We start from the raw sequence: 23,511 nt of genomic DNA, 5'->3' as shown, positions 1-23,511 counted from the left end.
ATTAATCATAATAAAAAGTGTTACTACTTTTAGCAACATGTATGCATGAAAAATCGGGGTAGGCTGCATTTATTGCTACCCCTAGATTGTCTCATTTTGTTTCTACAAGGTAAGAGCTATGCGTTATTCACTATTGTTTCCCAAGTGCCTACTATAGACTAGGTAGATAGCAAAGATGTGTTTGTTGAATGAACAAAATATCTCGTATGAAGCTACTGTTTGTGAATGGAATGGCTGTAAGTCCAAGCAGATGCTCTTCTGCTATGCCATTCTCATTATTACAGTTTTTAACACAGAAAACTTTGGTGAGAATAACTACCAGAATCTTGCTTAATTTTTGAGGTTCCACTATGGAGAGTGTCAAGTATAAAGTCTATAGGGCCACAGAGTTTCATGCTATACACCTGTCTGATTCATCTTTTTTTTGCTCCCAAGCACCTTACATAACACAAGGTCTATTGTAGATACTTATTTGTAAGTGACAAATATATAAAAAATTTCTGATTTTCTACTGTCACAACAATAATTACAACAGATAGTGCATCTTTCAAGTAAATATATAATGTTAGTGATAAGTCTATGTAATTAATTCTATTGTAGATATTTATTTGTAAGTGACAAATATATAAAAAAATTCTGGTTTTCTACTATCACAATAATTACAACAGATAGTGCATCTTTCAAGTAAATATATAATGTTATTAGTGATAAGTCTATGTGATTAAGTCTATTGTAGATCTTTATCTGTAAAAGACGAATCATATGCATTGAATATTCTAGTTATGGGCTAGTATCACCATAATTACAACAGATAGTGTTATTCACATTGCAAGCAAGTAACCTGGGTCTTAGAATATGAAACTGGAGCTTGAATTAAGGTTTTTCTGCATCCCATATCCAATGGTGTTTTCACCAAATTATGCTGCTTCAATAAAGAAAATAACTGGCTTTCCTTCATCCTTTGAATCCCTGATAGTACTGCCCTGGCATTGTCCTACATAGACATTTCAGCTTCTGGAGAGGGAGGACATAACCTCTCAGGAATTACCACTACTGCAGCAAATCTAAAGGTCTTATGCTCTTGGGCCTAGTAGCTTTATGTGGACCATCATATGCATAGAATGCTTTATATTAAGAAGTTATTTCACTTCTGAGGGAAAATGATATGAGGGAAATATGGATGGTAAAGATGAAAATGAGGCACATGATTTTATATTATATCATCCATAAAAATATGTTCCACCCAGAGCTCTAGAGTATTAGCTGGATTCTGACTTGGGAACGGATGTAGTTCCCATACTTTGAATTTAGTTGGCATGAAAACATCAGTCATATTAGTAGAAAGTCATTGCTGATCACTTTAAAAATGTTGTAATAGAAATAGCACAGAAAATGCTGGTAATGGGAAGTGCTGAATTGTAAGGATCATATCACTCAATATAGATATATATTTCTTGTATTATAAATTTAAGTATAAATACCAGAGTAAAAATTACTCTTTTGTAGTTTTGCCTGCATTGTTTTATGTCATCCTTTAAAGATAAAATATAGTTTCAAAAATACTTAGAGCCTAATCAAAGGCACAGTACAGTATAGTAGTAAATGGATAATCATGTTTGTAAGATGTGTGTAATATGTAGTTAACTAGGGAAAAATAATAAGAGGTAAAAGAAATTCATGTCGGTATTGATTAACAGTGTAAGATAGTATAGTAGAATAGAAAATGAGGGATGAGGGTAATACAACTTATGGATAAATAGAAAATGAACATCTCTTGAGTTGAGCAAAATGCTTTAGTGTAACTGGGCTTGAAAATTATCCCTTTTACATGTATACATATATCCTATCATTCATTCATTATCTAACAAATACGTATTAAGTGCCCACGTGTGCCTACATAGGGACTGGGAATTTCACAATGAATGAAACACACAAAAAACCTGCCTTCATAGAATTTATATTCTAATGAAGAAGGGAGAAGAGACAGATAAACACAACAAAAACTACATAAGTGGATATTAGGTGGCCAAAAAGCAAGAAAGCAGGGGTTTTGCCAGTTTTAAATAATAGGTCAGGGAAGACTTCACTGAAAAGATGATATTGGAATAAAATCCTGAAAGTTATTGACAATAGCAGCTAGGTCAACCAAAATAACAGAAATGTGAAAGCTGAGTGCCTTAGTCTGCTTTCTGCTGCTATAACAGAACATGACCCACTGGGTAATTAATAAAGTGAATAAATTTATTGGCTTACAGTTTTGGAAAGTCCAAGGCCAAGGAGCCAGCAGTTTTGGTGCCTGGTGAGGCTATTCTTTTAGATAGCCATTGTCCAGAGGAGAGGAAGGCTGGATCTAAAATATGGCAGAAGGCAAAAGGGCTAAGAGAGAGCCTATTCCATGAGCCCCTTTAAAAAGGCGTTAAACCCACCCATGAGGGTGAAACCCTCATCATCTAATCACCTCTCAAAGGCCCCACCTCCCAATACCATCACATTGGCAATTAAATTTCAACATGACTTTTGGAGCAAATGATCAAACTATGGCACTAAAGCAGTTTATAATTGGTTAATGTTATCAGCAAACTTTTCTACTAGGTTTAAAATAAGAAAATGCAAAACCAAGATTATAGTAATGTATTATGATAAATTAGATTTATAGTTTGGTCTCATTTTTATGTAAAAAGTTGATTTAAAATGCTGTATACATTTTGAGCCTGATGAATATGCATGATAAGATAAAAATACTTGTACTTTAGGAGCTTAAGAAGTAAGTGATGAAAGTAAATAGATGTTTTACTTTAAAAACATTTTTTTTCTTGTTGGTATAAATAATGATGATTGATGGACCAGAATGAAGAATGGGGGAATCTTTATTTTTTATAATTATTAAATAGAGAACCATGGGTGATTTTTACCATTCATATAATATTGCTTCATATTTTTTACAACCAAATATAATGAAGAAAGTGAGTTTAAAAACTCAAGGGTGTATTAGAAGATCCCATTTTTCAAAAAAAAAAATTCAAATCCTCTCTTTTCCTATTGCTTTAAGTATTATGAAAAAGCAGTGAAACAGCCTGGAAAGATACACATCATAATGAAAATGGTGATTACACTTTATTCTTTGTTCACTTCAGCAGTTTTTGTTTGTGACAATGAGCAGGAATCATTTTTATAATTTTTTAAAAGTTAATGTTTAAAAAGAGAGATCGTTAACAATTTAAAACAAATTTGATTTATTTTGAAATAAAAACATTTTAGAATTTACATACTAAAGATAAATAATAAAGATATTTGAAAAGGTATTCCAAATTAGATGTAACTTATAGAATGCTGAAATATAAGTACATGTTGTTTTATGAAATTTCAAAGACTTGATATAATGGAATAGCTAAGATGTTCATTCATTAAATAGTTTTTTATTTGATTTTAAATAACAAAGAGTAATTGTAGAAGAATAAAGGAAAGTATACAGAGTATTTTTCCATTAAAATATTTTTATTTAACTGCTTCCAAATTAAACTGGTGTTTTCAAATGAACAAACATTTCTTTAAAAATGTCATTACTAAAGTTCAAATTCAACATGAATATACTTTTGTAATTCCTAACAAATAGTTAAGGGAAAAAAAATCTCTCTTTTTTATTGTGAATTTGTATAACGCTGACTCTACTGAGGAAACAATGACATGTGGCTTAATTATAATATAAACAGTACAAAAATAATTTTAAGTTTCCATAATTTCAACATATTTCTCATAAAATACTTGGCAAATGAAAAGCAACACAAGCCCCGTAGTTTCCTAATAATTATTCACAGTATAAATTTGAACAAGTAAATATGGAAAATAAACAGTATCATCAAAACATGTTTTACCTTTTCCCTAAGTTATATGTGAAACCCATTTGTATACACAGGGAACTCAACCTATCTAGTGTCCTTGGATAGACTTTTTCTTCCTAAGACGCATACTCATAATTGTTTAAATCTTAGAACTGCATCCAAGAGGAAGCTTAACAATAGTGATTGTTTGTTTTGTAGGTTTTAAAGACGCTAGAGTGCCAAAGAAGACTTTGAAGTGTGAAAACATTTCCTGTAATTGAAACCAAAATGTCATTTATAGATCCTTACCAGCACATTATAGTAAGTCATTCACTGTTTATGAATTCTTTCTTGGAGGGGGACTGATATGTTTCTGTGTGTGAGTATTGCGGGCCTTGCTAGTAAAGTAAAACTGTGACAACTTCAGCATTTGTTATTAAACTCATATGAACTTAATGTGGTACAAAAAGGCTACGGAACATAATAAAACTAATTTATCTCTTCATTTTATTACTGTAAGTTTCCAGAAAAGAGGAACTTGAAAGGAAAAAAATACCCAAACATCCATAATAATAATGGAACAATAAAAAATGTTGTTATCACTTAGCGATCATCAGCCTGCATAGTTTACACCCTTTGCATGACTTGGTGGAAAGAAGAATAAAAGTAAAAGAATTTCTGAGTTTAGGGCTATATTTTGGTTTGCATTTTCAGGGCAATTAATTCTGTAAACTTTCCCTTAGTTAGATATGTTTAAATAAATTCTTCTATGGGTGGTTAGTTTTAGTAAAGAGTTAAGTAATTCATATTTTAGTACGTAATTTTCCAAACTCCAGTGGAAGTATACATGCTCTCTTCTGGTCAATAAACAGAAGAGAGATTTCCTTGCTGAATTCAACATTTGAAACTCAGGTTTATATGAAGTAGATACAGGTTTTATCGATATTTAAGGAGTAATCCATAGCCTCATTTTCACTTGAAATAAAATGCTGTTTTCTTACTCTGCATCCATTTCTAGATATCATCCTCTTTCTTGCCCTCCTTGGATAAAAAGTTTAATATATTATAATTATTTGTAATGCCTTCTTCCCCTCCATTCATAACTTGAACCATTGATCTGACCTCAGCCATTCCACTTCACAAAAAGGTCTAATTAATTGGCCTCTCTGGTGTTAAGTCCAATAAACTCCTCAGTCCCCTCACTCCTTCTGTCCAACTCTACTGCTCATTACTATTTTCTTGAAACTCTTCTCAGATTTTTCTGGTTTTGTTTCTTGTGTTCCTTGCTGTTGGTTACTTCTCAGTTTTCTTAAGCAAGCTCTTCTTTCTGTGTGACTCTCTTCTTTTTAATAAACTGAGGTATAATATATATAAAGTGCATAAATCTTAATTGTTAAGCTTGATGAATTTTTACAAATGTATTCCACCCATGAAACCATCACTCAGATTATAAGTACCCAGAAAGACTTGCTCATATACCTTCTAGTCAATAACTTGCCTCAAAGGTAGCCAGTATTTTACCTCTATTATCATGGGTAAGTTTTGCTTATTTTTGACCTTAATATACATTTCTGAAGTCAACATTGTGTCTACGAGATTCATTCATGTTGTTGTGAGTAGCACACTTCCACACTTTTACATTGCCATGTGGTTTTTCATTATTTGAATATGTCATAAGCTATTTCTTTAGTCTACTGATAACCATCATATTCTCTTTGAATGGCAATGGTGATTTCCTATAATTCAGGCAAATATATATGTGTGGCTTCATTTCTTTTCTGTTTTATTAGTCAAATAGTCTGTGTTTGCCCCAATGCCAATCTATCCTAATTTCTGTAGTTTGCTCCAATACTAATTTATCCTAATTTGTGTAGCTTTAAAATGTGTCTTTATATATGGCAATGTAAATCCTCCAATTTTTTTCTTCTTCAAGAATATCCTGTCTAGTTTTAGTTCTTTGTATTTCCATATAATTTTTGTATTCATTTTGCCAATTTACACACACATGCACACAAAATTGCTGGGAATGTAATGATTCTACAGAGAAGAGATAATATAATAACAATATTGAGTCTTCCAATCCATTAACAAACCATGAATTTCATCCAAAACTAAATGTTACTTATTTTTATCTTTAATTATCTCAGTAATGTGTTATAGTTTTCCTTAAGAAATCTTGTGTATATATATTTTTTGATGTATTTTTTGATATTTGATGTTTTAATGTAATTGTAAAGGTATTTGCAAACTGTATTTTCCAATTAGTTGTGCTTTTTTTTTTTTTTGAGATAGAGTCTTACTCTGTTGCCCAAGCTGGAGTGCTATAGTGTGATCACAGCTCACTGCAACCTCCATCTCTCGGGTTCAAGTAATTCACATGCTTCAGCCTCCCCTGTAGCTGATATTACAGGCATCCACTACCATGCTCGGCTAGTATTTTTGTATTTTTAATAGAGACAGAGTTTCGCCATGTTGGCCAGGCTGGTCTTGAACTCCTGGTTGTTTATGTTTAACAGAAAAATATGAAAAAATAATTTATAATAACCATAATATAAGATAATGTAAGCCCACAATGTAAGGGCTCTGATAAGAGACAATGAAGATGACTCTAGAGTATGTAACAGGAAGAATTAATAACAGGAATCCTTCTGGAAAGGATTTCTAGGGGAAGTAACATATCAGCATAGACCTGAAGGTTAGTAGAAGAAGTTTGTCAGTTAAAGAGAGAGAAAATGACTTTTCTGAATTGGAAAAAATAAGCGTATGTGAAGTCGTCTGAAGGCGCGATATAATAGTACACGATTCAAGGAAATGAAAGAAGTTTAGTATGGTTGGAACACAAAACATTTCAAAGAATATGATTATATTGAATGACTTTCACTCTTCTACTTGATCTGACCAGGTCTTATTACTGACTGCCATGCAGCCCCCACACATGTCTTGTCAGACGATCTGGTGAACCAGCCATTCAGTTTCTTCTTTTAACATAGCAGAGTATATGTATTTAGTTTTTACATTTTTAAAAAATTATACTTTAAGTTCTAGGGTACATGTGCACAATATGCAGGTACATAGGTATACATGTGCCTTGATACATAGGTATACATGTGCCATGTTGGTTTGTTGCACCCATCAACTCATCATTCACATTAGATATTTCTCCCAATGCTATTCCTCCCCCAACCTCCCACCCCCTGACAGGTTCTGGTGTGTGATATTCCCCACCCTGTGTCCAAGTGATCTCATTGTTCAATTCCCACCTATGAGTGAGAACACATGGTGTTTGGTTTTCTGTTCTTGTGTTAGTTAGCTGAGAATGATGGTTTCCAGCTTCATCCATGTCCCTGCAAAGGACATGAACTCATCCTTTTTTTATGGCTGCATAGTATTCCGTGGTGAATATGTACAACATTTTCTTAATCCATTGATGGACATTTGGGTTGGTTCCAAGTCTTTGCTATTGTGAATAGTGCCGCAATAAACATATGTGTGCATTTGTCTTTATAGTAGCATTATTTATAATCCTTTCGGTTTATACCCAGTAATGGGATTGCTGGGTCAAATGATAATTCTAGTTCTAGATCCTTGAGGAATCGCACACTGTCTTCCACAATGATTGAACTAATTTACACTCCTACCAACATTGTAAAAGCATTCCTATTTCTCCACATCCTCTCCAGAATCTGTTGTTTCCTGACTTTTTAATGATTGTCATTCTAACTGGCGTGAGATGGTATCTCACTGTGGTTTTGATTTGTATTTCTCTGATCACCAGTGATGATGAGCATTTTTTCATGTATCTTTTGGCTGCATAGATGTCTTCTTTTGAGAAGTGTCTGTTCATATCCTTTGCCCATTTTTTGATAGGGTCGTTTGTTTTTTTCTTGTAAATTTGTTTGAGTTCTTTGTAGATTCTGGATATTAGCCCTTTGTCAGATGGGTACACTGCAAAAATTTTCTCCCATTCTGTATGTTGCCTGTTCACTCTGATGGTAGTTTCTTTTGAATAGCAGAGTATATTTAAAAATCAAACTGCATCTGGACATCTAAGGTTCAGCACTGGGACCTTTTCTTGAACATTTTGTTAACTATAGCAACATATTTAGGCTATGGAAATTACCTATGTGGTAATATTATATTATACCATATTACAAAACGTGAATAAACCACATATTGCTATCACATTTTTCATTACTTTCGCCAGTATCAGACTTAGACATCAACTAGCATTCTAATTTATAGCCCTTTTAAATGAAGAGATCTGTGAGCTTTACAGTTTCCTTCATTCTTCTTATTCTTGCTAAGTGTATATGAAAAAAAAAAAACAACTGTGGGTGTGTGCATATGTGTGTGTGTGTAAATTGTTTTTTAAAAAATTTCCTGCTATGGTTTTCACAGATATTTTTCAAAATATGTAAGTGAGCAAGCACACTCAACACTGAATGATATTAGTAAAAAGGAAAGTTGGAGTGAATCAAGCCAGCTTACTATTAATAGTAATGAGCTCTTGGTGCCAAACAGGCTAACACAGTTTTGGCTGCCTCAAGGCCAGAAGACTGGGCTCATTTTCACCATTCCTGTGATGCAGGGACATGTTGGAGAATCCTGTGGGCTGATGCAGCAATTTGCAGCCAGCAAGCTCGCTTGCTTCCAATGGTGCTTGGATTTTAAGAAGCTGGTGGGAAAACAGAGTGACAAATACATGACAGAGTTTAGTTTCCGTATGTTTAGAATCATTATGATGTGACTTCCAACCTCAACGATTTTTGTACCTTCAGAATTTATTGAAGTCTTTTTTTTTTTTTTTTTTTTTTGACCAGGAGCCATCAATTTCACAAGTAGAGGTCAAGTATAAAATATTTATAACATTTTCCATCTTTTTATTCTGAAAATATGAGTCATATCCCTGAAGTGAAAAAATTGACACCTCTTTCTACCACCTATTAACAATGGAGGGGCACTGCCCCACATCCCACAGAAACTAAGGTTGTCTTCACATTAGGGACAGTAAACCACGTGGATATGGCAGCATGATTGCATAGTAAAATACAAGGACTTTCAAAAAATATAATTGTAGGATGACTGGAAATTTTACCAAAAATGTAGAAAGCTATTATTCAGATTATTACAGTAACACTGGAAAGAAAACCACCACTGAATAAGTAATCAAAGAACTAGTGTTCTGGTAGGAGTTCTAGTCTTACCAGTTACATGATCATGAACACGTAGACTCTGACTTTTACCTGCCTCATCTGGAAAACAGGGTATGAATAGGACCTGCTGTGTCTGCTTCACAGAGCTTTCATAAATAGTAAATTGTTATGTGCACAAAATTATTCCTTTGAAATAATGAAATAAGATATTTTCAGAAAAGTTAGATGGTGAGATGCTGTTACTAGAAAATCAGAAATATAAAAGTGGTAAAACTATTGTTACAAAAGCACAGGACTGTTAATGAGTTAATAATGAGTTTTTTGGCAAATAGTAGAATTTCTGTGAGCACTCAAAATCTAAAAAATGAAGAAGAAGAAAGCTAGTGTATTGGGGTTCTCTAGAGAATCAGGACCAATAGGAGGTATTAATTTATTAAGTATGTGGTATTAATTAATTTATTATGACAAACAGGAGATATTGATTAATTTGTTGATTTATTATGAGAAATTAATTAATTGATAATTAATTGACTAATGATTGGCTCACACAATTATGGAGGCTGAGCAGTCCTACGATCTGCCATCTCAAGCTGGAAACACTGTAAAGTTGGGGTGTATTTTGGCTTTCGTCTGAAGGCCTGAGAACCAAGGGAGCTGATAATGTGAATCCCAATCTGAGAGCAGGACGAAATGCAAGGCGATGTCTCAGCTCAAACAGTGAGACAAGAATAAATGGGGATGAATTCTTCCTTCCTCTGCCTCTGTTCTGTTTGAGCTGTCAACAGATTGGGTAATGCCCGACTGCATCCGGGAGGGCAATCTACTTTATTTGAGCCCACTGGTTCAAACGGTAATGTGATTTAGATATACCCTCATAGGCACACCTAAAACAATGTTTAATCTGGACAACACATGGCCTACTGAAATTGATATGTAAAATTAATCATCACAGCTAATGATAAACTCCTAACTTGTCCTTGATATAATTCATGCCCTGCCACAAGCCTCCCTTAGGGGGCGAAAGTGTGCTAATTCAAAGTAATGTCCATATTTCTGCCTCTTTTTTTTTTTTTTTTTTTTTTTTTTGAGAATCGCTCTGTCCCCCAGGCTGGGGTGCAGTGGCGCGATCTCGGCTCACTGCAAGCTCCGCCTCCCGGGTTCACACCATTCTCTTGCCTCAGCCTCCCGAGTAGCTGGGACTACAGGCGCCCGCCACCAAGCCCGGCTAATATTTTGTATTTTTAGTAGAGACTGGGTTTCACCGTGGTCTCGATCTCCTGAGCTTGTGATCCGCCCGCCTCGGCCGCCCCAAGTGCTGGGATTACAGGCGTGAGCCACCGCGCCCGGCCGTTTCTGTTTCTTTACCGCACAACGTAGATCAGAAATTCCTAGAATATCACCAGGTTTATCTTTCAGTTCTCAAATTTCTTTTTAGTTCGTTTAAAAATTTTCTCAGCCTTTTTTTATACTCCCACTCCCATATAGTCATATTTCAATTTGACTTTCTTTTCCTTGAACACTGTAAGTATAGTATAGCTGATTAATGGATGGGTTTGTTTCTGTGCCTGTTGATTAATTATGCTGGTTTGCAGACTTGGTGTCATGACTCGTTATAATCCCAGTTATCTTTGATTTTGTGTTGAACACTATGGTGAAAAATAGAAGTAATCTTTTAGAGATAACTTATTTGCTTCCATCAGGCCCCTGGGGATACTAGCGGTTTGGGACAAATGTAATCCCAGTTCCAGATTGGTTTTCTGGGCAGCTTGTATTACACTAAAATGGGTTACCAGTTCATAGAAAGGATGTTCACGTTTAGTCCTATGTCACAATCTATGGAGATTTTACTTTGAAAGAGGAGTGTGGTTTACCGGGGTCCTTATTCTTAGAACGCTGATCAATCTCTCAAGGCTGCGCAGTCTCTTAGTCCTCTCCTCTTCTGGATCAGCAAATGCCCCTATGGCAAAACTGAGCTCACCTCTCTGGGATTTTTTGTGCTCTTTTTCACCTTTGCTCTCTGTTCTGGTAGTTATGCTGCCTCCCAAGTAGCTGGGATTACAGGCGTGGGCTACCATGCCCAGCTAATTTTTTGTATTTTTAATAGCAATGGGGTTTCACCATGTTGGCTAGGCTGGTCTGAAACTCCTGACCTTGAGTAATCCACCCTCCTTAGTTTCCCAAAGTGCTGGGATTACAGGCCTGAGCCACCATGCCTGGCCTGAACCTTTTATTTGTTGCTTAATGAAAAGAACAAGTAAAGCAGGGAGAAGGTTTTTAAGAAGTGCCTCAAAATAGGGATAAAATATCTAAAATTGCATTTGTTAGCGTATCCATATTTTCAAGTGTATTGGATCTATTAGCCTTAAGGTTCACATTTGAAAACCATCAGTTCTAAGGCATCTTAAATCTGAATGAACATGACTTATCATCTAGGGCAGTAATTCTAAACCAAATAAATATGACTTCCCCAAAGCGCCAAGGATGTGTGAGAAAAACTTTTCAAATGCACATGCTACTTCATGTGTTCTGATGAGCTTCTCTAGAAAGGTGAAGGTGCGCCTGTTCTTCACAGTCCACTCAGTCACTGTTACTCCAGGAGAGTGTAGATTTCCTCATAAGTATGGAGGTAGGAAAAGGCTGATGTTCACACTTTTTTTGTGTGATGCTACAGCTATTTAGTTACCATTGGACTAGAATCTATATTATACTTACAATTTAGGTGCTAGATATTTGGGAAGTTGTTTCATTTCAGTGTTTTAAGGATATTATAGTCACTATAAATTCATGATGAATATATCATTAAATAAATATTTTACTATTTTCTTTTTTAAAGAAAGGGTCTGCTGTATTGCCTAGGCTGGCCTCAAACTTCTGGGCTCAAGCGATCCTTCTGTCTGAGCCTCTCAGATAGCTGTAACTATAGGTGTGCACCACAGAACCCAGCTAAATTAGAATTTTAGAACGAAGCTGTTAAAATTAATATTTTCTTGTATTGGTTTTCACTGCTAGGGCAGTCCCTGAAATCTTGTTCCTTTTTTGTTTGAAACTTCACTTTTAAAAATTCTATTTTTAATTGACACATAGTAATTGTACATATATACGGGGTACAGTATGATGTTCCATTATATTATACATTGTGTAATAATCAAATCAAGATTTTTAGCATATTCATCATCTCATACATTTATCATGCCTTTGTGGTGAACACATTAAAAATCTTCTGTTCTATTTTGAAATACGCAGCACATTACTATTAACCATAGTCATCCTCCTGTACTGTAGAACACCAGTACTTATTTCTCCTACCTAACTTTGTACCCATTTACCATTCTCTCCTCATTTTCTCCTCCCTCCTATCTTCCCTAGCCTCTGGTAACCACTATCTTACTCTCTACTTCTATGGCCTCAACTTCTTTAGATTCCACGTACGGGTAGATCTTGTGCTATTTGTCTTTCTGTGCAAATACCTAATTTTTTTTATTTTTTATTTTTATTTTTTGAGACAGAGTCTCGCTCTGTTACCCAAACTGGAGGGCAGTGGTGCGATCTCAGCTCACTGTAACCTCCGCCTCCTGGGTTCAAGCCATTCTCCTGTCTCAGCCTCCCAAGAAGCTGGGATTACAGGTGCCTACCACCATGCCCGGCTAATTTTTTTATATTTTTAGTAGAGATGGGGTTTCACCATTGGCCAGGCTGGTCTCAAACTCCTGACTTCAGGTGATCCACCTTCCTTGGCCTCCCTCCAAGTGGTGGTTTACAGGTGTGAACAAAGGACAAGATTTCCTTCTTTCTTATGGTTGAATAGTATTCCATTGTGTATGTGGACCACTTTTATTTATCCATTCATCCATTGATGGGCACTTAGGTTGATTCCATATCTTGGTTATTGTGAATGTTGTGAATGTTGCAATAAACATGGGAGTGCAGATTTGTCTTCAGCATACTGCTTTCATTTCCTTTGGATATATGCCCAATAGTAGGATTGCTGGACCATATGGTAGTACCATTTTTAATTTTTTTGAAGAACCTCCATACTGTTTTACACAATGGCTATGCAAATTTACTTTTCCACCAACAGTGTATAAATGTTTTCTTTCTCTACATCTATGCAAGCATTTGTTATTTTTGTGGTTTTTATAATAGCGATTCTAGTTGGGAAGAGGTAATATCTCATCGTGGTTTTGATTTGCATTTCCCTGAGGATAAGTGATGTTGAACTTTTTTTTTCATAAACTTTTTGGCCATTTGAGTGTCTTCTTTTGAGAAATGTCTAGTTAGGTCTTTTACTTGTTTTCAAAATCAGATAATTATTATTATTATTATTATGTTATTGAGCTGAGTTTCTTATATATTCTGGATACTAGTCCCTAAACTCGTGATTAAAAGAGGACTTAAAATCTTCCTACTGCAATAAGAATGCACTCTGTATTTGTTTTTATTTTTAAAAATATATACAACTATAGGCCAGGTGTGGTGGCTCACACCTGTAATCCCAGCACTTTGGGAGGCTGAGGTGGGCAGATCGCTTGAGCCTAGGAGTTTGACACTAGCCTGAGCAACATGGCAAAATCCCATCTCTACAAAAACAAAAACAAGAAACAAAAATTAGCTGGGTGTGGTGGTGCGTGCCTGTAGTCCCAGCTACTTGGGAGGCTGAGGTGGGAAGATCATCTGATCCACTGCACTCTAGGCTGGGCGATAGAATGAGACTGTCTAAATAAAATAAATAAAATAAAATAAAATAAAATATATACACATATATAATATAATATATTGCCAAATTGAATGTATATACTTGTGCAGGTGATAAATTTCTTGTTCAAGGGGAGAAGAATCTCAAGTCACATTTCTGATTTTGATTTTCTTTTAGTGATGTCTTCTAGAGCTAACAAATTATGTTCCAAATTAGATGTTTTGAGCATTAAGATAATTTCTGCATATGGCCAACTCATGACTGATAATTTTTCAATAATACCAAGGTTAGGTATTATTGTTAGACTAAAAATAGATAATGCTGACCATGCTTTAAAAATGTAGGTGAATAATAGCAAAATGCCTGTGCTTCATAGTTATATTAGAATGAAACTCCACACCTGAAAGTGAAACTGAAAATAAGCATCTTATCAAAAAAGCCTCATGATTTGTTAATGACGTCAATGCAGCCATTAAAAAAAAAATTCTGAGAAGGTGCCTATTGCCAATTGTGGTGATCATAATCTCTGCATTCAGTAATAACATATAGTCTTTGTCATACTAACAGTTTTTAGTTTTAAAAATTAGGCAAAGTTAGGTTGAATAGAGAAAAACAATATTTGCATGCAGAATCTACTTTATTTTCCATCAGCTTTATTTTATGATTGTTTCTTTGGTTCTTGTCTTATAACAGTAGAGTTTTAAACAGATTAGGAAGATCATCAAATTGATTTTGTATAAATTGGTTCTTTTTTTCAGTGCCAAACATAGTTACATATATCAATATACTTATCCAGACTTATCCAGAATGAATTTAATCCAGTAGTTGTTTTCCTAATGAATAGGAAATTGTAATTTTGAAAAGAAAAAGCACCTTGGTTTTTACTATGGAAATGAATATGAATGCAGAAAGACACTCAAAGTAATCCAAGACCTGAAGGCAAAGCTTAATCTTCATGACTAAGTCGGTGGATTGAGCTTAGATTTGACATCTCAATTGAAATATGACATCTCTCTCTGCCAACTACCAGCCACCATTGTCCTGAGTCATTAGTTTCCCTTGGAAAACACTGGTTGTGAATTCAGTAATATAATTTCCTCTGGCACTATCCCTGAGATATAACCAAACATCTCCTATCCAAGTTGAAACCTAGCGCAGTCTGGACTAGTTTGAAATTGCTTGTGATAGTGGCCCCAGGAAACATGGTAAGCAATTCTTAAAAGACTATTTGGATAATAATTGACTGAAACTGAACATCTTTCTCCAAGAATATGTGCTTACTTTATTATAGATACTCTCTTATTAATCTTTAAAGCTCTTTGAAAGAGATGGGCACAGACACAGAATGGCAAGGCTGAATTCTAGTGAAAGGTCATCATTTACTATCTATGAGTAACTGGGAAATTACTGAGTCTCTCAGAATCTCATTTTACTCATTTATAAATATAAATAATAACACCTATTCTTTAGGGTTGTTGGGAATATTAAATGACAGTTGGTGTCTACTAGGATGTATGACATATGGTTCACATTCAATGAGTCCTTATAATAAAAACAATGTTTTTGTCCATGTTATTAATAAACATTTAGTATATGAATATATTTGCAGCAACTTCAAAAATCAAATATTAAATAATGGATAAAAATATTGCTCATAGTTTTTATGATACAAGGAAGGTTTCTAGGTATTTGAAAATCCATGTAATATTAGAAATTCTTAGATATGGAAAAAAAGCATAGATGATTTTGGGAGGGGGCATCATTATGTGTAATAATTATTATTGAGAGGGTTTCTTTTGCAGAGAAAGCTAATTTTAAACAGATTTTCAAGAGCATTTTCTCATTGTATTTCAGGCCCAGTTATCACCTGTGTAGATTCATTTTCTGCATGTGGATGTCCAGTTGTTCAAGCATCATTTGTTGAAAAGATTATCTTTGCTTTGTTATATTGTCTTTTCTCCTTTGTCAAAGATCAGTTGACTTCATCTATGTGCTTCTCTATTCTGTTCCACTGATCTGGTTTGTTTGTTTGTGTATTTTTTTTTTTTTTTTATTGCCTGTACCACACTGTCTTGATTACTGTAGCTTTATAGTAAGTCTTGAAGTTGCATAGCGTCAGTACTCTAACTTTTCTCTTCTCCTTCAATTTTGTGTTTACTATTCTGCTTTTGCCTCTTCATATAAATTTTAGAATCAGTTTCTCGTTTTCACAGAATATTTTGTGATTTTTGTCGGGACTTTGTTCAATCTATAGGTCACAATGGAAAGAAATGACGTCTTTACATTATTGAGTCTTCCCATCCATGAATATTGAATATCTCTCCATTTATTTAGTTCTTCCTCGACTTATTTCATATGAATTTTGTATTCTTCCTCATATAGATCCTCTACATACATTGTTAGATTTATAACTATTTCATTTTGGGAAGTGCTAATATAAGAAGTATTGTGTTTTTAATTTCAAAGTCTACTTGTTCATTTCTGGTATGTAGAAAAGCAATTGACTTTTGTATGTTAATCTTATCTCCTGCAACCTTGTTATAGTCATATAATTAGTTCCAGGAGTATTTTTTCAAATTGATTATATTGGGTTTTCTTCATAAACATACATGTTATCTGTGAACAAAGTTTTATTTCTTCATGCTCAATCTATATACCTTTTATTTCCTTTTCTTATCTTATTGCATTAAATAGGACTTCCAGTACAATGTTGAAAAGGGGTGATGACAGGGTTCCTCCTTACTTTGCTCCTGATCTTTTTGGGGAAGCTTCCATTTGTCATCATTAAATATGACATTAATTATAGTTTTTTTGTAGATGTCCTTTATCAAGTTGATGAAACTTCCTTCTATTTCTATTTCGCTGAAATTTTTTTCTATTATGAATGGATGTTAAATTTTGTCGGATGCTTTTTATTCATCTGTTGATATGATCATGTAATTTTTCTTGTTTAGCCTGTTGATATGATGGCTTTAATTAATAGACTTTTGAATGCTGAATCAGCCTTGCGTATCTGACATAAACCCCACTTGGTCATGGTGTATAATTCTTTTTTTTTTTTTTAGACGGAGTCCACTCTGTCACCTAGGCTGGAGTGCAGTGGTGTTGTCTTGCTCACTGCAACCTCTGCTGCCAGGATTCAAGCGATTCTCTTGCTTCAGCCTCCCAAGTAGCTGGGATTACAGTCACACACCACCATGCCCAGCTAATTTTTTGGTATTTTTAGTAGAGATAGAGTTTCACTATGTTAGCCAGGCTGGTCTCAAACTCCTGACCTCAGGTGATATGCCCGCCTTGGCCTCCCAAAATACAGACATGAGCCACTGTGCCCGGCCTGGTGTATAATCCTTTTTATATGTTGTTGGACTTGATTTACTAATATTTTGTTGAGAACTTTAGCATGTATGTTCATGAGAAATATTGGCCTGTAGTTTTCTTTTCTTGTAATGTCTTTGTCTGGTTTTGGAATTTGGGTAATGGTGGCCTCCAAGAAAGATTTAAGAAGTATTCCCTTTGCTTTAATCCTCTGGAAGAGGTTGCAGAGAATTGATATAATAATTGATATAGTTTCCTCTTAAATGTTTGGTAGAATTTAACAGTGAAGCCATGTGAGCATGGTGCTTTCTGTTTTGTAAGGTTATTAATTATTGATTCAATTTCTTTAATAGACGTGTCTATTTAGATTGTCTATTTCTTCTTATGAAAATTTTGATAGATTCTGTCTTTTAAGAAATTGATTCATTTCATCCAGGTTATCAAATTTGTGAGCGTAGAGTTGTTTGTAGTATTTCTTCTGTTATCCTTTTAATATCCATGTGATCTGTAATACTGTCCCTTATCATTTCTGGTATTAGTAATTTTGTCCTCTCTCTCTCGCTCTCTCTCTTTTTTTTTTTCTTAGCATGGCTAATGTCTCATTGATCTTATTGATTTTTTCAAAGAACCAAATTTTGGTTTCATTGATTTTCTCTAGTTCCTGTTTCCAATTTTATTGATTTCTGTTCTAATATTTACTATTTTTCTTTTGCTTACCTTGGATTTAATTTGCTCTTCTTTTTCTAGTACCCTAAGGTGGTAGCTTAGATTATTGGTTTTAGTTCTTTCTTCTTTTTTAATATATGCATTCAGTGCTATAAATTTCCCATTCAGTACTGCTTTCAATGCATCATTCAAATTTTGACAAGTTGTGCTGTCAATTTCATTTAGTTTCAATTATTTTTCTGATTGTTCATTTCATCTATGTATAATAAAACTTTGGCTACTCAGAACTCTTGGATGTTGAAGGTATTTCTTTTTTAAAATAAAGTTGAATAAGCATTATTTTGAAATATTTTTATGCTTCTCTGACTTTTTAAACAAGATATGCTCATTATTCATGTCTTCACCTCTTTGATGCTGTATTATAAATTGGAATATTAATTACACTATTGATGGAGTGATTTCTATAGAAACTATTGTGTGCTGTCTAATTTTTGTCCCTATATTCTACTACTGCTGGTCCTTATCAATCTGTCTACACTATTGACATTTTTTTTTTTTTTGCCTCCTTGCATTTAGACTGTCGCTACTCACTTTTCAGTATTGTCAGTATCTGAGCCTCTTTTTAATCAATTATGAACTTTTCAACCAGTTAAGCAAGCCTACTAAAATTAAGGGAAGTGACCTCTCCTAAGATTAAAACAAGAAATGCTTGAGTTTTAGATAAAGACTTTGTAACCTTTTCAGTTGCTCCAAGAACTATGTGAGTTCCTGCTTCCTCATTCTGCTTTAGTGAGTAGAATTGTTTAATAACTGTTTCCCATTTAAGTGACGTGTCTAATGAAGTTCTCTACCTGTTAATGTTTATTATGTTTATGCAAGGTGTTAGGCTAATAGCAAATTTTAATATTCTTGCATATGATTTCTAACAAATGCATTACAATTCGTGCAATTTGTTTGCTGGTTATTGCCTTGGGTCCATAGGGTTTTGAAAGCTGTCCTGGAAACGTCATTCAGAAAATACTTTTGATTGATTGCTTCAGTGAACAGCAACAACAACAACAAACGAATCTAGTACGTCTTGCTCTGAGTTCACCTTTATAAGCCAGGGCTTCCTAGTCAACAAGTACAAAGCCTGATTGTGCTCCTAGAATACCTGCAGTCCTGATTTACATTTTTTACCAAGTGCTTGGTAAACCAGACTACAAAGAATTGCTCATGGTCAAGCTGTAGTGACATTTTAAGGCACAATCTAAACTTCCCAATGATACTGTGATGAGCGAGAAGAGAGTGGAAAAAGAAACAACCTTAGATCAAATAATGTTTCTAGTATGCATGCTACTTGTTTTTAAGTAGACTGTTTTAAATTAATCTCAAGGAAAAAATGAGGTTCTATGTTGGAAGCTTATTTTAAATTTACTGTCATTTTATTTCCAGGTGGAGCACCAGTATTCCCACAAGTTTACGGTAGTGGTGTTACGTGCCACCAAAGTGACAAAGGGGGCCTTTGGTGACATGCGTAAGTACCCTTATTTTCTTTGCTGTTAAGCATGTGTAATTATGGTTCACCCTTCAATTGCTTGAGTTCCTTGACAAATCGGAGATTCTGCCCTCTTCACATGTGGTTATGTTTGTTGAGATCTTTGAATGATAACATTCCAAACAGTTCTCTGATGCTATCTGTCAGAATAGCATTTTACCGGGGCCTTAAATTAGCCAGAGTCAAAAAGGGGGCCTTTGGTGACATGCGTAAGTGCCCTTATTTTCTTTGCTGTTAAACGTGTGTAATTATGGTTCACCCTCTAATTGCTTGAGTTCCTTGACAAATCAGAGGTTCTGCCTTCTTTAAGTGTGGTTATGTTTGTCTAGATCTTTGAATGATAACATTTCAAACAGTTCTCTGATGCTATCTGTCAGAATAGCATTTTACCTGGGTCTTCAATTAGCTGAGGTCACTTGGAGTCAGACAAAAGGACTTTCTTGTGATGTACACATCTTGGGAATTCAAAGAAATTTTGTTTATTTTTGCTTCTACAAGAGTACTGAGTAAAGACTTTAAACAAGCTGCCTCTATGAGGTATTATACATTTAGAATTTTTAAAATGTAGTTTTTCTCTAGTTCTTATGCCTTTGAGTATGTTTATTTTGTATGCAATAGCCATAGAAACTGGTATAGGACAGCCTGAAATGATGCGAACCACAGCCTGAGGATAATGCTGAACTAACTTGTTGACAGTATCTTCCTTCATGCTTTTAAAAAAAGGCAGTTTTCCTTGTGGAATCTTATTATTTAAATGGTTGGAATTCATGCAGGTGGGAATAGAAAGAATAATGGATACAATGAAGTATTATGACGATGGGTTTGATAACATCCTAGATTTAATAATGTCTTAGATTTGTTACCATCTTAGATTATTAATATGGGAATGGATAATTTAACTCTCAAAACAGGTTTTGGTAAAGGAACAGAGATTGCAATGTATCATCCAGGAAGCAATGTAGGGTTCCCAGCCCAAATGACATTTCAACTGGTACCTAAAAGAAAAGTATCTTGGTCATGAGAGCAAGAAGAAGTCCTAGGCAGAGAAAACAGCACGTTCCAAGGCAAAAAAGACCAGAGTGCTTGTGAGGAGCTAGAACAGACCCAATATTACTAGAGAATAGATAGGATGATAAGCCGTGGTAAGACAAAGACTTAAGACTGAGATTTTTTCATTAATGCAATGGGAAGAATTTGGTGGCATTTAAGTAGTAAGTCATACACCTAAATTTTCATTTTTCAAAATGTTGTGATTGTAGTATATTAAATATATTGGAGAAGAATATGGAAAATAGGTTTTTCTTTTTTTTCAAAGAACAGGAGGGACGTCAGCTTGTTGAAATGGCAATGAAAATGCCAATAAAGAGGGAGGAGTTAGATACTAAGAAAAGAAAGAATGTGAGCTTAAAGCTTCAGTGAATGAGGAGAGTCCAGGAAGCTGGTAAATGTCAGAAGCGAGGAAAGGATTGTTAGATAGAATCTAACAGCAAGAGTTTTGGCTGAACAGTGGTTTTCATGGCAGGTGAGGAAAGCAATGGCAATGTCTTCAAAACTAGCTTCGATCAGAGGTTTACATTTTAAGTTTATCTCAGACTTCAGTTTAAACCATCTAATCATCCCTTTATTAATATTTTTCTGAAGGTATTCTTATTTTGCTTTTCACAATTCTTTTCATTTTCACCATTTTAATGAGAATTTACTGAAAGAAAGGCCCTTGTGAAAGAGAAGCCTCATTAGAAGCTGTATTTAGAGACTATTACCCACCATAATCTTAAGATAAGGTATGAGTTTTACAACCAAAGAGGTCATGCTGTGTGTCGGAAAAGCCATTCTTAATTCAACTAAATTCTATGTCAGTAGCTTGTCAGGCATGCAAAAGACAGAGCTAATTTGACTTTTAAAAATGCAGTTATTATCTCTTAGATAAAGCAGCAGCAACCCACCCCCTCTTTTTTTTAATCAATGCAGAGTTCTGTTGTGTAGAGACAATGGCTATTATTGTGCTTAAGATGCGTCCAACAGCAGTTCAAACTTTATGCTCCATGAGTCTCTTTCAACTGGTGTGGATCTGATTTTCTAGCAACTTCTCATGGTAGGCCCAGGTACTTTGGCAATGGTTATTTATTATAATTAGAATAGGGAAAAAAGCAATGCTGAAAGTTTCATTTTAAATCTCTTTGAATTGATATTGATAATATTACTAAAAGAATGAACCTGAGATATTAATTCATCTCCTGGGACAGAGAACATTTAGATTTTGGATCCCCACAGTGTACATAACACAGATTAGACTCTTAATTTTAGAAGCTTCCTTTTTAAAGTGAAGGACCCATGGAAGGAATGGCCACTGAAGATTAATTGCTATGGGAGAAAGGACAGTATTATGGCATTCTGTTAGAATTTTTATTCAGCATTTGTAATTGGATTATTTTTGAATTACTGCTTTTTTTGTGTGGGGAGGGAGTTGTTGCCAACCATTTACATCACCTTAATGAGTTCACAGGAGTCAGGAAGAGACAAAAAGAACATGAAGGATTTTTCGAGAAATAAATGTAGTGATAAAGTTACTATGGAAAAGTGAATTGATGATATACAGTGCCAACCACTTTATTTTTGAAAAGTTCCATAGGAGATTCTAGTGAGAAAAGGCACAGGTATTAGCCATCACTTTTCTGAGAGGAATTTTGATGATATTTCTTGGAGAGTTTGATCTATACAAATTACCAAATAGCTGAATTTGGGGTGTTTGTATATAGCAGTTCTTTAAACATAGACAAGAATAGAACTATAAGAACTATTTTTTAAAAGTCCTAAGATCTGTGAAGACCAGGATCACAGAAGTCTACATCCTTTTCTGTTGTTTATAGTGTCTGCATTTATTTATAAAGGTAGAGCTCCATAAAATTCTACATCTTGGTAAAGAAGAATGATGGATTACTACTGGAGTTTTCTGCCTTGCTTGTGTGTGTGAGGGCTTTCTCAAGGGTATCAAGACAAATAAAACATCAAATAGTTAATTCTTGGTAAAATATTTATATCTCTTTTTAAAAAGGATAATACTAAATCCAGCGCCTTATACATATGTAACAAACCTGCACATTATGCACATGTACCCTAGAACTTAAAGTATAATAATAATAAAGGATAATACTAAGGTTATATCTACTTTTTATTTTGTCCTTTCATAAATCATGCTGCCCTAACTAGCTACATTTAGAAATATGCTTCTGCACTGTTAAAACATCAGAATAAAATCAGCAACACCCAATAAACTGTATTTTGAAGAGTCAGAGCTGACATTTTAATTTATAGCATCTCTTTCATTCCTTGTTTTCACTTGAGGGCATTGACAAGCCAAGAATAAGACAGCTGCCAGTTCCTTCCCAGTCATGGTTGCTAATCTCAGTATTACTCAAATGTAGTATTTATACCCAGTGCTCCAGTAATAACTCCTTCTGCATTCTTATGTTTACAGTTCATAGGAAGAGGCAGTCTGAAGTTCACATTTACACCTGACTCAAAATCATCACTCTATTTTTATCTTTGAAATAAGTAACTTGCATTAATTTGATAATATTAATGTAACTCTTGCTTTTAAACCTACAGGAAGTTGTTGTAGATATGATATGTAACAAGCTACATGTCAACATCATGTTGGGTGCTAAATGTTGGGTGAATGTGTGTTAAACTCTATATTCTACATTGTCCTTTTCCTCTTTTAACAGAAGATAAGTTTGCAGAATGGCTGCAGTGAGTGTAGTATTTCAATTGGTCATAGAATTTTCTTTGTGCCTGTGAGAAACAGAACACACAACTCTGGCCACAAACTCATTTTATAACCAAATGAAATAGCTGACACAAATGCAATAGCTACCTTATTGAATTTCTGCTTCTTTTAGAAAGTGTTGGGGAAAACACAGATCCTGAATGATAATGGAGTCTAGTCTCAGAATTCAGAACTATTAGAGCCATGTTTCACTCCCTGCGATGAGATTAGATAAGAAATGCCATCATGTTTTTTACATGATAAAATACTACAGAATATTAGAGTTTTAGAACTATCCTAATTATGGATATGTATACTGAGGATTCTTTCCTTGTCTGGTCCTTTTATTAGACACATGAACTCTTTTTCTTTACAGAATTAACATCATAAACATTAGAGCTTCTAAGAACAGTTATAGGATTGCAGGTGGATCTAACTTAAGTATTCAAATGACAACGGTGTTTAATGCTCGCATTTAAACTCTAATAAAAAATACATATGCTTGGGAAAATTATGAACTCATTGTATTCAAGCCAATTTTATAAGATTGTGTTGATTAATAT

The 23,511-nt window shown here is 34.4% G+C and overlaps 1 protein-coding gene across 1 annotated transcript in view; it reads left to right on the top strand.

The window, feature by feature from the left end:
- The window catches only part of PLA2G4A (phospholipase A2 group IVA), a 148,768-nt gene that overhangs the window by 21,281 nt on the left and 103,976 nt on the right, over positions 1-23,511 (top strand). Inside the window, exons 2-3 of the mRNA XM_009191475.4 lie at positions 4,038-4,139; positions 19,080-19,161. Coding sequence (XP_009189739.3) covers positions 4,107-4,139; positions 19,080-19,161 — 115 coding nt within the window. The 5' untranslated portion in view covers positions 4,038-4,106. The remainder of the gene's footprint in view (positions 1-4,037; positions 4,140-19,079; positions 19,162-23,511) is intronic.

Source organism: Papio anubis, chromosome 1, assembly GCF_008728515.1.
Source record: "Papio anubis isolate 15944 chromosome 1, Panubis1.0, whole genome shotgun sequence".
Lineage (NCBI taxonomy): Eukaryota > Metazoa > Chordata > Mammalia > Primates > Cercopithecidae > Papio > Papio anubis.
Note: the sequence above shows the minus strand (reverse complement) of the source record. Positions and strands in the feature narration are given on the sequence as shown.